Source organism: Bos taurus, chromosome 7, assembly GCF_002263795.3.
Source record: "Bos taurus isolate L1 Dominette 01449 registration number 42190680 breed Hereford chromosome 7, ARS-UCD2.0, whole genome shotgun sequence".
NCBI lineage: Eukaryota > Metazoa > Chordata > Mammalia > Artiodactyla > Bovidae > Bos > Bos taurus.
The window spans coordinates 4,939,756-4,954,125 of record NC_037334.1 but is presented as its reverse complement, the minus strand read 5'-3'; the positions used below and the strand labels follow the sequence as shown (position 1 = coordinate 4,954,125).

At 49.0% G+C, this 14,370-nt stretch overlaps 1 protein-coding gene across 1 annotated transcript in view; it reads right to left on the bottom strand.

The window, feature by feature from the left end:
• The window catches only part of CIST1 (colon, intestine and stomach enriched 1), a 44,342-nt gene extending 30,378 nt beyond the window's left edge, over positions 1-13,964 (bottom strand). Inside the window, 1 exon segment of the mRNA NM_001075271.1 lies at positions 13,790-13,964. Within this exon segment, the coding sequence (NP_001068739.1) occupies positions 13,790-13,907 (118 nt within the window). The 5' untranslated portion in view covers positions 13,908-13,964.
• Positions 13,965-14,370: the final 406 nt, after the last annotated feature.

Below are 14,370 nucleotides of genomic sequence, written 5' to 3'. Positions count from 1 at the left end.
GACTCACGTCCATTGAGTCCGTGTTGCCATCCAGCCATCTCATCCTCTGTCATCCCCTTCTCCTCCTGCCCCCAATCCCTCCCAGTATCAGAGTCTTTTCCAATGAGTCAACTCTTCACATGAGGTGGCCAAAGTACTGGAGTTTCAGCTTTAGCATCATTCCCTCCAAAGAAATCCCAGGGCTGATCTCCTTCAGAATGGACTGGTTGGATCTCCTTGCAGTCCAAGGGACTCTCAAGAGTCTTCTCCAACACAGCAGTTCAACAGCATCAATTCTTCGGCGCTCAGCCTTCTTCACAGTCCAACTCTCACATCCATACATGACCACAGGAAAAAACCATAGCCTTGACTAGACGAGCCTTTGTTGGCAAAGTAATGTCTCTGCTTTTGAATATGCTATCTAGGTTGGTCATAACTTTCCTTCCAAGGAGTAAGCGTCTTTTCATTTCATGGCTGCAGTCACCATCTGCAGTGATTTTGGAGCCCCGAAAAATAAAGTCTGGCACTGTTTCCACTGTTTCCCCATCTATTTCCCATGAAGTGATGGGACCGGATGCCATGTTCTTCGTTTTCTGAATGTTAAGCTTTAAGCCAACTTTTTCACTCTCCTCTTTCACTTTCACCAAGAGGCTTTTTAGTTCCTCTTCACTTTCTGCCATAAGGGTGGTGTCATCTGTGTATCTGAGGTTATTAAGATTTCTCCCGGCCATTTTGATTCCAGCTTGCGCTTCTTCCAGTCCAGCGTTTCTCATGATGTACTCTGCATAGAAGTTAAATAAGCAGGGTGACAATATACAGCCTTGACGAACTCCTTTTCCTATTTGGAACCAGTCTGTTGTTCCATGTCCAGTTCTAACCCTTGCTTCCTGACCTGCATACAGATTTCTCAAGAGGCAGCTCAGGTGGTCTGGTATTCCCATCTTTTTCAGAATTTCCCACAGTTTATTGTGATCCACACAGTCAAAGGCTTTGGCAGAGTCAATAAAGCAGAAATAGATGTTTTTCTGGAACTCTCTTGCTTCTTCCATGATCCAGTGGATGTTGGCAATTTGATCTCTGGTTCCTCTGCCTTTTCTAAAACCGGCTTGAACATCAGGAAGTTCACAGTTCACATATTGCTGAAGCCTGGCTTGCAGAATTTTGAGCATTACTTTACTAGCGTGTGAGATGAGTGCAATTGTGCGGTCGTTTGAGCATTCTTTGGCATTGCCTTTCTTTGGGATTGGAATGAAAACTGACCTTTTCCAGTCCTGTGGCCACTGCTGAGTTTTCCAGATTTGCTGGCATATTGAGTGCAGCACTTTCACAGCATCATCTTTCAGGATTTGAAATAGCTCAACTGGAATTCCATCACCTCCACTAGCTTTGTTCGTAGTGATGCTTTCTAAGGCCCACTTGACTTCACATTCCAGGATGTCTGGCTCTAGGTCAGTGATCACATCATCGTGATTATCTGGGTCGTGAAGATCTTTTTTGTTCAGTTCTTCTGTATATTCTTGCCATATCTTCTTAATATCTTCTGCTTCTGTTAGGTCCATACCATTTCTGTCCTTTATCGAGCCCATCTTTGCATGAAATGCTCCCTTGGTATCTCTAATTTTCTTGAAGAGATCTCTAGTCTTTCCCATTCTGTTGTTTTCCTCTATTTCTTTGCATTGATCACTGAGGAAGGCTTTCTTATCTCTTCTTGCTATTCTTTGGAACTCTGCATTCAGATGCTTGTATCTTTCCTTTTCTCCTTTGCTTTTCTCTTCTCTTCTTTCCACAGCTATTTGTAAGGCCTCCCCAGACAGCCATTTTGCTTTTTTGCATTTCTTTTCCCTGGGGATGGTCTTGATCCCTGTTTCCTATACAATGTCACAAACCTCATTCCATAGTTCATCAAGCAATCTATCAGATCTAGGCCCTTAAATCTATTTCTCACTTCCACTGTATACTCATAAGGGATTTGATTTAGGTCATACCTGAATGGTCTAGTGGTTTCCCTACTTTCTTCAATTTCAGTCTGAATTTGGCAATAAGGAGTTCATGGTCTGAGCCACAGTCAGCTCCTGGTCTTGATTTTGCTGACTGTATAGAGCTTCTCCATCTTTGGCTGTGAAGAATATAATCAGTCTGATTTCAGTGTTGACCATCTGGTGATGTCCATGTATAGAGTCTTCTCTTGTGTTGTTGGAAGAGGGTGTTTGCTATGACCAGTGCATTTTCTTTCTCTATTAGTACTTGCCCTGCTTCATTCCATATTCCAAGGCCAAATTTGCCTGTTACTCCAGGTTTTTCTTGACTTCCTACTTTTGCATTCCAGTCCCCTATAATGAAAAGCACATCTTTTTTGGGTGTTAGTTCTAAAAGGTCTTGTAGATCTTCATAGAACCGTTCAACTTCAGCTTTCTAAGCGTTACTGGTTGGGGCATAGACTTGGATTACTGTGATATTGAATGGTTTGCCTTGGAAACGAACACAGATCATTCTCTCATTTTTGAGATTGCATCCAAGTACTGCATTTCAAACTCTTTTGTTGACCATGATGGCTACTCCATTTCTTTTGAGGGATTCCTGCCCGCAGTACTAGATATAATGGTCATCTGAGTTAAATTCACCCATTCCAGTCCATTTTAGTTCACTGATTCCTAGAATGTTGACATTCACTCTTGCCATCTCTTGTTTGACCACTTCCAATTTGCCTTGATTCATGGACCTGACATTCCATGTTCCTATGCAATATTGCTCTTTACAGCATCGGACCTTGCTTCTATCACCAGTCACATCCACAGCTGGGTATTCTTTTTGCTTTGGCTCCATCCCTTCATTCTTTCTGGAGTTATTTCTCCACTGATCTCCAGTAGCATATTGGGCACGTACTGACCTGGGGAGTTCCTCTTTCAGTATCTTATCATTTTGCCTTTTCATACTGTTCATGGGGTTCTCAAGGCAAGAATACTGAAGTGGTTTGCCATTCCCTTCTCCATTGGACACCATTCTGTCAGATCTCTGCACCATGACCCACCTGTCTTGGGTGGCCCCACGGGCATGGCTTAGTTTCATTGAGTTAGACAAGGCTGTGGTCCTAGTGTGATTAGATTGACTAGTTTTCTGTGAGTATGGTTTCAGTGTGTCTGCCCTCTGATGCCCTCTTGCAACACCTACCGTCTTACTTGGGTTTCTCTTACCTTGGGCGTGGGGTATCTCTTCACGGCTGCTCCAGCAAAGAGCAGCCACTGCTCCTTACCTTGGACGAGGGGCAGGTGTGGCAATGGCTACTTCTTGCATCCTCCCCCAACCCCACACAACCCAGCTCCTCAGCAATCACCATGAGGGAAAGCTGCTGGATTTCAGGGATCTTTTCCCCTTTGGGGAGCCCTCATTTACAGTTAGAAGCCAGAATTTGCTAACGGCTGTGACATTTCTTGCCCACTGGATTCAGAAGGAAATATTTCATTTCAGGAAATATTTAAATAAACCCAAGAGGGGGTGGGATGGCTGAACCCCACAGAGAGAGAAAAAGAGTTTACTGGGGGCCTGCTGTGGGAACGGCATCCCAGATGGATGGCAGGGCACATGCAAAGGCCCTGAGGTGAGAACAAGCTGGTCACGTTTAGGGAACAAGGTGAAAGCGTTAGTTGCTCAGTTTTGTTAGACTCTGCCACACCCCTGGACTGTAGCCCACCAGGCTCCTCTGTCCATGAAATTCTCCAGGCAAGAATACTGGAGTGGGTTGCCATTTCCTACTCCAGGGGATCTTTCTGACCCAAGCATCAAACCCAGGTGTCCCGCACTGCAGGAAGAATTGTTTACTGTCTGAGTCACCAGGGAAGACCATAGAGATCATGGAGGTGCTAAAGCTGTTGAGGGAGGGAAAGGAGGGTAGGGAGGTTGACTGTATAGGTGGGGCTTCAGAGAGGAGGATAGCAGCTTTGGTTTTGTTGAGAAGGTGCAGGGAAGCCATGAGAGGGTTATAGCAAAGGAGCACAGGCTCTGGGCTCCCGCTGTGGAGGATGGGGGCTCCTTAGGGTAGTGCCAGGTCCAGGGCCCCTTGGGAACTTACCACTGCTTGGCAAAAGTGGGCACTGATCCTGAGCCACAGTCCTGGAAGGGGAAGTGAGGCCACCGTCCCCAGTCACCTCCTGGGGCTGGGCCAAGGCCTGGTGTGAATCACTGCTGGCTGGGTCCCGGCTGACACACACTTTGGCCTCAGCTCAGCAAAGTCCTGCCAAAGCCACACAGCCTGGCCCACAGGCCTCTGGCTGGCCTCCCTGGGGAGCCTGCAGGGTGTGGGGACATGGAAGCAAGAGGCCTTCGGGGATGCTCAGCCTTCCTCTCCAAAGACTCTGTCTTTTCCACACTGTGGGTGAGGTTCTGGGCAAAACCAGGGACATGGCAGTTGGACTAAACTTCGGTCTTTTGTTTCAGCAGTCACCAGGATAGCTCCTATCCAGGCCCTAAGACAGCCAAACACAAATCCAGGGTGACCACGGCAATAATAGTAGAAGCACAGAGCACCGATGGAGCCCCATAAGGGCACCTGCAGCAGAGGCTGAAAGGTGGAGATGAGCTGTGTGGCTGAGGGAAGAAGTGTATCAGGCCAGGCAGCTGTGCAAAGGCCCTGAGGCCAGAAGGAAAGGCAGTAGTTTGGGAGGTGGAGCCTGGAAAGAGACACCTGCCCAGGGCCAAGTGCAGTCAAAGCCTTTTTTCCAGAAAAGTTTCAAGGAGGGGTCAGATCTGTGGTTTCCAAAAAGTCCTTCAGGGCACAGGCTAGTGAAAAGACTGGGCTTCCACCGAGCCCCGAGGCTCCTTCGAGGGAGGTCAAAGGCCCCCGTGCTGCCGTTTAGCAGGAAGGTGTAAGACACTCTTGATCCTTTTTTGGCTGTGCAGGGTCTTCGTTGCAGCATGCAAACTTTTAGTTCTCACATGTGGGATCTAGCTCCCTGCCCTCTGAGCATGGAGTCTTTATCCACTGGACCACCAGATAAGTCCCAAGATATATCTGATCATTGTCCTTGGTTTTTAGCACACAGCTTCTAAAACTTTGGTGAACTCCGGAGTGATGTGTCTTTTGTATGCTAATAACAAAAGCAGTGGCCCAAGGCACTCAAATAGCTTCAGAATGGGGGCTGTTCTCCAAAAAGACCAAGGTATGACCGTGCTGTGTGAAGTCATTTAGTGCTCTACTCTTTGCAACCTCATGGAAGAGCCCACTGTCCATGGGATTCTTCAGGCAAGAATACTGGAATGGGTTGCCATTTCCTACTCCAGGGAAGGCGTGATTAGGTGGTTGTAAATTTCAGCCCCCACTTCCCAGACCTCGGGGGAGGGGAGATGGCTGGATTTTGAGTTAATCCCCAAATGCCAGTGATTTCATCCCATTGGTGAACACATGGGATGCTCAGAAGATGAGGTACCTGGAGAGGGCAGGGAAGCTGCCCGCCTGCTGTGAAATTCTTGACCCCCTGGGAATTGTTAGGCTAGAAGGAAGGGGATACGTAAGTGAGTATGATTGGCTTTCCCGGAGATGGCCTGGGACATGGGATATTTAACCCATCTGTGTTTTCATCCACACCTGATCAAGCCCACCAAGGCAGAACGGACTTTAAGGGAGAAACAGTCTTGGACCACGTGGTGTTCTGGTTCAGCTGTGCTGACCGGCAGGCGAAGGCACGCCGATCCCCCTTCTCCCTCTGGGATCTGGCAGGTAAGGCTCTTCTCACCCCATTTAGGAAGGAGGCAGAATGGCAATTTAAGTGTCATTGAGTGGAAATATCAGAAGTACATAGGGTACTGAGAACTTCGTAGACAGAACGGAAAGGAAAAGTAGAAGAAGGTCCGAGAAGGTAAGCAAGATGGGAGGAAGTGAATCTAAGGCAAATGTATTGGAGGGCATGATTTAAAATTTTAAGAAGGGATTAGGAGGAGACTATGGGGTGAAGAGGACCTAACAGAAGCAGAAGATATTAAGAAGAGATGGCAAGAATACACAGAAGAACTGAACAAAAAAGATCTTCACGACCCAGATAATCACGATGGTGTGATCACTGACCTAGAGCCAGACATCCTGGAATGTGAAGTCAAGTGGGCCTTAGAAAGCATCACTACGAAGAAAGCTAGTGGAGGTGATGGAATTCCAGTTGAGCTGTTTCAAATCCTGAAAGATGATGCTGTGAAAGTGCTGCACTCAATATGCCAGCAAATCTGGAAAACTCAGCAGTGGCCACAGGACTGGAAAAGGTCAGTTTTCATTCCAATCCCAAAGAAAGGCAATGCCAAAGAATGCTCAAACGACCGCACAATTGCACTCATCTCACACGCTAGTAAAGTAATGCTCAAAATTCTGCAAGCCAGGCTTCAGCAATATGTGAACTGTGAACTTCCTGATGTTCAAGCCGGTTTTAGAAAAGGCAGAGGAACCAGAGATCAAATTGCCAACATCCACTGGATCATGGAAGAAGCAAGAGAGTTCCAGGAAAACATCTATTTCTGCTTTATTGACTATGCCAAAGCCTTTGACTGTGTGGATCACAATAAACTGTGGGAAATTCTGAAAAAGATGGGAATACCAGACCACCTGAGCTGCCTCTTGAGAAATCTGTATGCAGGTCAAGAAGCAAGAGTTAGAACTGGACATGGAACAACAGACTGGTTCCAAATAGGAAAGGGAGTTCGTCAAGGCTGTATATTGTCACCCTGCTTATTTAACTTCTATGCAGAGTACATCATGAGAAACGCTGGACTGGAAGAAACACAAGCTGGAATCAAGATTGCCGGGAGAAACCTCAATAACCTCAGATACACAGATGACACCACCCTTATGGCAGAAAGTGAAGAGGAACTAAAAAGCCTCTTGGTGAAAGTGAAAGTGGAGAGTGAAGAAGTGGCTTAAAGCTCAACATTCAGAAAACGAAGATCGTGGCATCCGGTCCCATCACCTCATGGGAACTAGATGGGGAAACAGTGGAAACAGTGCCAGACTTTATTTTTCGGGGCTCCAAAATCACTGCAGATGGTGACTGCAGCCATGAAATGAAAAGATGCTTACTCCTTGGAAGGAAAGTTATGACCAACCTAGATAGCATATTCAAAAGCAGAGACATTACTTTGCCAACAAAGGCTCGTCTAGTCAAGGCTATGGTTTTTCCTGTGGTCATGTATGGATGTGAGACTTGGACTGTGAAGCAGGCTGAGCACTGAAGAATTGATGCTTTTGAATCGTGGTGTTGGAGAAGACTCTTGAGAGTCCCTTGGACTGCAAGGAGATCCAACCAGTCCATTCTGAAGGAGATCAGCCCTGGGATTTCTTTGGAGGGAATGATGCTAAAGCTGAAACTCCAGTACTTTGGCCACCTCATGTGAAGAGTTGACTCATTGGAAAAGACTCTGATACTGGGAGGGATTGGGGGCAGGAGGAGAAGGGGACGACAAAGGATGAGATGGCTGGATGGCATCACTGACTTGATGGATGTGAGTCTGAGTCAACTCTGGGAGTTGGTGATGGACAGGGAGGCCTGGCGTGCTGCGATTCATGGGGTCACAAAGAGTCGGACACGACTGAGCAACTGAACTGAACTGAACTGAACTGATGGGATGAAGATGAAGCCTAACCTCCTCCACATACTCTGAGGTCAAATGGCCCCCTACGGGAGTAGGATGGCCACCAGAGAACACCATGAACTTACAAATAGTGGAAGCAGTCTATTCAGTAGTCACAGGACAGCCAGGACACCTGGATCAATATCCATATATTGACTCATGGCTAGGGTTAGCTCAAGACCGTCCTACTTGGACAAGGTTCTGTATCCAGAAGGGAAAGGGAAAAATATTAATGGCACAAAAATTGACTGATGATTAAAAAGGAAATTCTGCAGGATTTGGACAGGTCGACTGGACCCCTCCTCCACAGTGGATAATGACGCTCTTGCCTCAGTCTCCACCAAGACCGGAGGCCGCCTTAATGCCCAATCCAGGGCCAGTGAAGTCCTGCAGCAGCCACTGCTTCTCTGCCAGCTCTTCCCGAGGTCATAGAGCTGTCACCTCGGCAGGCTCCGATCCCGGTGACAGAAGCCTCTGGCCAACACTTCCAGGATCCAGCTCCAGCCGAACCGCCCAAGCTATACCCGTCTCTCCTGGTGAGTACTGACAAGAAGGGGACGGAGACGTTGGAGTTAAGCAGAGACTGCGCTCTGCCAGAGAGCCGGAAGGAACGAAAGAGAAGAGGCAAGAGATTTGCAATGCTAGCTGCTGCTCTGGGAAAGTCAATCTCGGGCCCTCCGGAAAACCTCCTCTGCCCCAGGGACAGGACAGTCCTTCAACTGGTCCCCACGAGGCCCCGGGCCCCGTTACAGCCAAACCAGTGTGCCCGGTGCCGAGCTTTGGGCCACTGGAAGAATGAGTGCCTAAGGCAAGGAAGGAAGAGGAAGCGCCCGCAGTTGTGGGGCTTGCTGACTTGGAAAGTAAATAGGGCTGCCGGGGCTCAGAGATATCAGGTCCCCGAGAGCCCATGGTAACCTTAAAAGCGGGGACCTAAAACATTGACTTCATGGTGGATACAGGAACAGAACTGTCGGTAGTAACAAAACCTTGGCACCACTGTCCAAAAAGACTACCGCTGTAACTGGGGTATCGGGAGAAGAGATGATTAAATCATTTTGCCAGCCCAGAAAATGTCAGATGGGGGGGCACCAAGTGATTCATGAATTCCTCTACATCCCTGAGTGCCCAGTACCCCTGTTGGGAAGAGACTTGCTCTCCAAACTAGGAGCACAAGTGACTTTCTCCCCTGAGGAGATCCCACCTTCTGGATGGACACTATGACTCATTTGCGCTCTCTCTCAAGACCCCCCCAAGATGAGTGGAGGTTGCATGAGCCTCCGAAGGCAGAACCGGGTGGGCCGGAAGAGCATGAGGGAGAGCTAACTCAATTATTCCCTGAGGTCTGGGCGGAAGACAACCCTCACTTCCCAAAGGCTGGCTAAATGTCAAGCCCCAGATATAACAGAACTCAAACCAGGCTCCATTCTGGTTAGAAAGCGCCAGTACCTGCTACCGATAGAGGCTTGGGCTGGCATACTGCCCCACATCAATAGATTGAAACAAGCGGGCATTCTCGTAGAGTGCCAGTTGGCTTGGAATACGCCGATCTTGCCAGTCAAAAAGGAAGGAGGACAGGACTATAGGCCTGTACAGGATCTCAGACGAGTCAACCAGGCTACTTTGACTTTACACCCCACTGTTCCAAACCCGTATACCTTACTTAGCCTCCTCCCACCGAGGACTAAAGTTTACACTTGCCTAGATCTCAAGGATGCCTTCTGCGTATGCCTCACCCCTGCGTCACAGCCCATCTCTGCCTTTGAATGGGAAGATCCAGTCGGGGGCGCCAAGCAACAGCACATCTGGACTCCCCCGCAAGGGTTTAAGAACTCCCCAGCCATCTTTGGGGAAGCCGTGGCTTCTGACCTGAACTCATTCCATCAGAAAGAGTATGGATGTTGGCTCCTACAATTCGGGGACGACCGGCTGCTGGCCGCTGAGACCAACGAAAAATGCTGGAAAGGGACAAAAGCACTGCTCCAGCTGCTGATGGAAGCAGGTTCCCGGGTGTCGAAGAAGAAGGCCCAGATCTGCAAGGAGGAGGTAAGGTATCTGGGGTTTGTTTTAAAGAAGGACACAAGGTTCCACACCCTAGTTGGGTCCTATATACTGATGGCACTAGCCTGACAAAACAAGGACAACGGCTGTCAGGTTAGCCAAAGCGGAAGGGGCCACCAAGACTGAAAAGGGATGGTGGGAATTGCCAAGTGGCAAATTATTGGTACCCGAACAGCTGGCACAGAATCTGGTAAGCCAAACACACCAAACGACCCACCTAGGCCATGCTGCCTGCTCGCAGGTTAATGCTGCCTCTCGGGTATTCAGACAAAAACCTCCGGGGATTCAGCAGAAAGGCATGCTGCCCTTTGAACACCTGGGAGTGGACTTCACTGAAATGAAATCTCACCGACACTACCGTTACCTGCTGGTCACGGTATGTACGTTCTCAGGATGGGTAGAAGCTTTTCCTACCTGGACTGAAGGAGCATCAGAAGTAGCCCGGTGCCTGCTTAGGGAAATAGTTCCCAGATTTGGACTTCCTACCAGCTTGGTTCAGACAATGACCCGGCTTTTGTAGCTGATTTAGTACAACAAGTAAGCAAAACTTTAAACATCAAATGGAAACTGCACACTGCATGAAGGCCCAGAGTTCTGAGAGGGTGGAATGAGCCAACCGGACATTAAAGAGACTCTCCAAGTGGATCAAAGAGACTGACTGCTCCTGGGTGGACTTGCTTCCGACAGCTCTGCTCAGACTCAGGATGACCCCATAGTCCGAAGGCTATTCTCCATACGAAATTGTGAATGGGAGGCCCCCTCCCATAATAAAACAGATATCAACAAGTTTGCCTCAGGTAAGGGGGGATAGGATTTCACAGCAGATGGAACTGGGGAAGGTAATAAACCGGGTAACTAAGTTTGTACAAGAAAGGGTGCCGTTCCCCCTTGGGGAACAGATTCATGAGTTTACACCTGGTGACCAAGTATGGGTCAAAGACTGGAAACATGATTTGCCAGCCCCTTGGTGAAAGGGCCCTTAGGTTATTCTAACTACCCCTACTGCAGTTAAAGTTGCAGGTCTTGTCCCTTGGATCCATCATACGAGGGTGAAGAGAACATACCACGCAGACCCAAAAAACGCTGAATGGACTGCACAGAGGGACCCCGCTGACCCTCGAGAGACTAAGACCATCCTTGAGAAGAAGGAAAAGAAGATCCTGGATGAGCCCTTTCAGGATGAAGCCGCACAATCAACTCCTGCTGCTTGGCCTCATCAACGTGATTTTGAATTTAACTTCCGTTTCAACTCAGGACAAGGTTTTCATCTCATGGGCACATTCCTACGCAGGCTTCCACAACACTTCCAGATGCTGGGTATGTAGGGCTATGCCTCTGTCAGTGATGGATGGACTTCCTTGGTGGGCGTCACCACTCTGCTCTTCTCTGGGATGACAAAAAAAGACTTTCCTCTCTCTTGTCAATCATAACCTCTCCTTGCTCTCTTGCTGTAAGACCTACAGTCAATAGACTTGGGTCATGGGCTTACATTTGATATACATGCCAGTGTAACAAAACCCTAACCTACTTGTTGTAAATCTACCCCGGTAGCCCCGGCAAATTTACCTTATTTACATGCTAGGTGGACAAGATCCGTGTTTCAATGATATGAGTATATTGCTGCCTTATTCATATCCTCTACAGGGACAACAGATATCATGATTAAAGTAGAGGCCTTGACTAATTTCACAAAACAGGCCCTCCTAGATAAAACAAAAGCCATCCAAGCCTTAAATGAAGAGCAAATCCAAATGAGAAAAGCGGTAATTCATAATAGAATGGCTTTGGACGTACTCACAGCCGCTCAAGGAGGGACCCGTGCTATAATTAAGGTTGAATGTTGTGTATACATTCCTGACTTATCTGGCAATGTATCGACTGCTTTAGATGACATGAAAAACCAGGTAAAAGCAATGTCTAATGAAAACATTCCTTTCTGGACTTCGGGCCTATCTTGTGTGAAGGGTGATTGGTGGAAAACTATATTTACCATTGTTATAGTTGCCTTGATAGTTCTGCTTTGTGGACCCTGAATTTTACAATGTATTTTGAACTTTGTAAACCGAAGGTTGATGTCATTCTCCCAAATATGCGGTCGGAGAGCCAGGGTGCAATATATCCCTATGAATGATGCTCATAATATGAGTTAAGAGCATCAAGAGGGGGGAATGAAGAAGGAATTCATAGGGCCTGGACTCCATCTTAGGCCTGTTCATGCTGATCATGCTCAGCCACCTTTCCAATGGACTCTGAACTCTGTGTTTGGTGCCTATGAAAACAACAGAAGGAGAAGACCCCCTCCACACAGGGGAGCCTTGAAGATCGTATCGAGGTTACTCATCGCCTAAGAGAAAACATACACTAACCACCCTTTCCTCCAGACAGGCCATACATTTTTCTGTGTCTATCGGAGTGTAACCTCGGGTTTATTGATTACTGGCCAACTGTTTGACTGTTTGAGCACATGAGCACATAGCACGTGAATGATGGGGTGACTGGGACTGTATTTTCCTTGGTTTATGTAAGTCTCAAGGAATTTGGAGTGGTGGGTTCAGACACGTACACATGGGGTATAAAAGATTTTCACAAATGCTGGTCAGGGTGCTTGGCTAAGAGAGACTCTGCCTTGGGCCCGCCGGTGTAATAAACTGCACTCCACTATCTGCATTGTTCTTCTGAGTGAGTTTGTTTCCAGGAACGCGTGGGTACAACAAGGGGATGACAGACGAGTCTGGAAGGAGACATGGTGTACTGGCCTGACTTCATCCTCATTTCACAGGTGGGGAACTGAGGCCCACAGTGGTAGAGTGTCTGGCCCACAGTGACTGGGAAGTAAGAAGGCTCTTCAACCATCTCCAGGGAGAGTAGCATGGAAGCATATTCACTACCGCATGTAGACAGCCCACGGAAATTTGCTGCATGACTCAGGGAACTCAGACTGGGGCTCTAACAACCTAGGGGGTGGGAAAGGGTGGGAGGTGGAAGGAAGGTTCAAGAGGGAGGGGACATATGTACACCTAAGGCTGATTGATGTTGATGTTTGGGAGAAATGAAACCAACACTGTAAAGCAATTATCCTTCAATTAAAAATAAAGTAAAAAACAAAACGAAACCTCCAAAGCGTCAAGGACTAAGAGTCCAGCCTGCTCAAACTGTCTCCTACCATTGAGAAGGAATCCAGATGACAGGTTTCAGCTGAAATGAAGATGAATCAGGGGCCACAGTGGACCCCAAGCCAAGCGAGACCTCTGAGGAGTTGTAGTTCTAAAGCAAACTAAGGCAAACTGGAAAGAGGAGGTTGTGGAGGACATAAGCTCCGCTGAGTGCCTGGCACAGACAGGGCACTCATGAGCTGCTGGAGAGTCGACCAGAAGGTAAAGTGGGGCTGAGTCTATGCACCATGCCAGGACTTTGCTTTGCCCAGAGACTCCTAGACCAGGAGGCTGGCGTGAGTCAAGTCAGTTGGTTTAATCTGGGTCTGGCACAGGTTGGGAAATGTGGCTTGTCTGAGCCTCAGTTTCCTGAGCTATGTGGTCCTTCTGAGTAAAGCTTTTGTCTGCTATGAGAATCTCATTTGTGGTGGCCTCCACTCTGATATTCCAGGTTTGGGGCTGGGACACTGGTCAGAGACTTGATGCGGTGGAAAGGATGGGGGCCATGGATGCAAGAAATTCAACTCTTCTCCACCCCAGGAGTTATCTTACAGGGAAACAGAAAGAAATTAAGTCAGGGGCCAAGAACCTCCCGCTGGGAGCCATGGATGTTCAGTGAGCAGGAAGTAAGCCCTTCTCCCGCCCGCATCCCCATGGTCCCTGGGTGCTCACCCTTCTCCCTTTGGGGGCTGGCTAAGAGAAATTGAGATTGGGAACGGAACCTCCAGTTGGGTAGGCGGCATTCACCAGCCTGTCGCTGTTCATGTAACGCTGGGGTGGCAGACCTGGCACCCTCAGGACTGGGGTGAGGTGGGGGGATGGAGGGGCTGGTGCTCCCGCTGTTTTTGCTTCCAGGAGGAGCAACAGCTCCGGGAGAGGAGGGGGGTGGGGGGCGGTGGCAGACTAGTGTGGCCTGAGGGAGGTGTCCAGACACCAGGTGTGCGACTAGGCCACTTCCCCCTCCAGCTTCCTGGAAGCCGGATCTTACCTGTTCTTACCTGTAGAGGTGGCCGTGGAAACAGAGGAACTCGTATCAGAAACTTTCAGCAGGAGCAGCAGAGCCAGCAATAGAAGCGGCGGCGGCGGCGGCGGCAGCGGCGGCTGGGAGCTCGCCATTCTTGCGAGAGGAGAGGGGGAAAGACGGGCTCCGCACAGGTGTGTGGCCAGGTGCCCGCTCTTTACACCTGCGCGCCCCCTGCTGTCGGCGCGCGGCACTGCTCAGGGCCGAGGCGGAGGCGGGGCCTCCGGACGCAGGGCATGTGAGGGGCGCATGTTCATTCCTGACTTCCCCCTCCACCTCTCCTAACAAACCCTCTTGGTTCATGACCCCAAAGCGTTACACTCTGCCTGTCCCCTCAGGGGACTTCCCAAGTGGCGCTAGCGGTAAAGAATCCGTCTGCCAATGCAGGAGACGCAAGAGACTGGCAGGTTCGATCCCTCGGCCGGGAAGATCCACTGGAGCAGGGCAGGGCAACCCACTCCAGTATTCTTGCCTGGAGAATCCCATGGACAGAGGAGCCTGGTCGTCCGTGGGGTCAGTGTCGGACACGACTCAAGTGACTTGGCACGCACACACGTC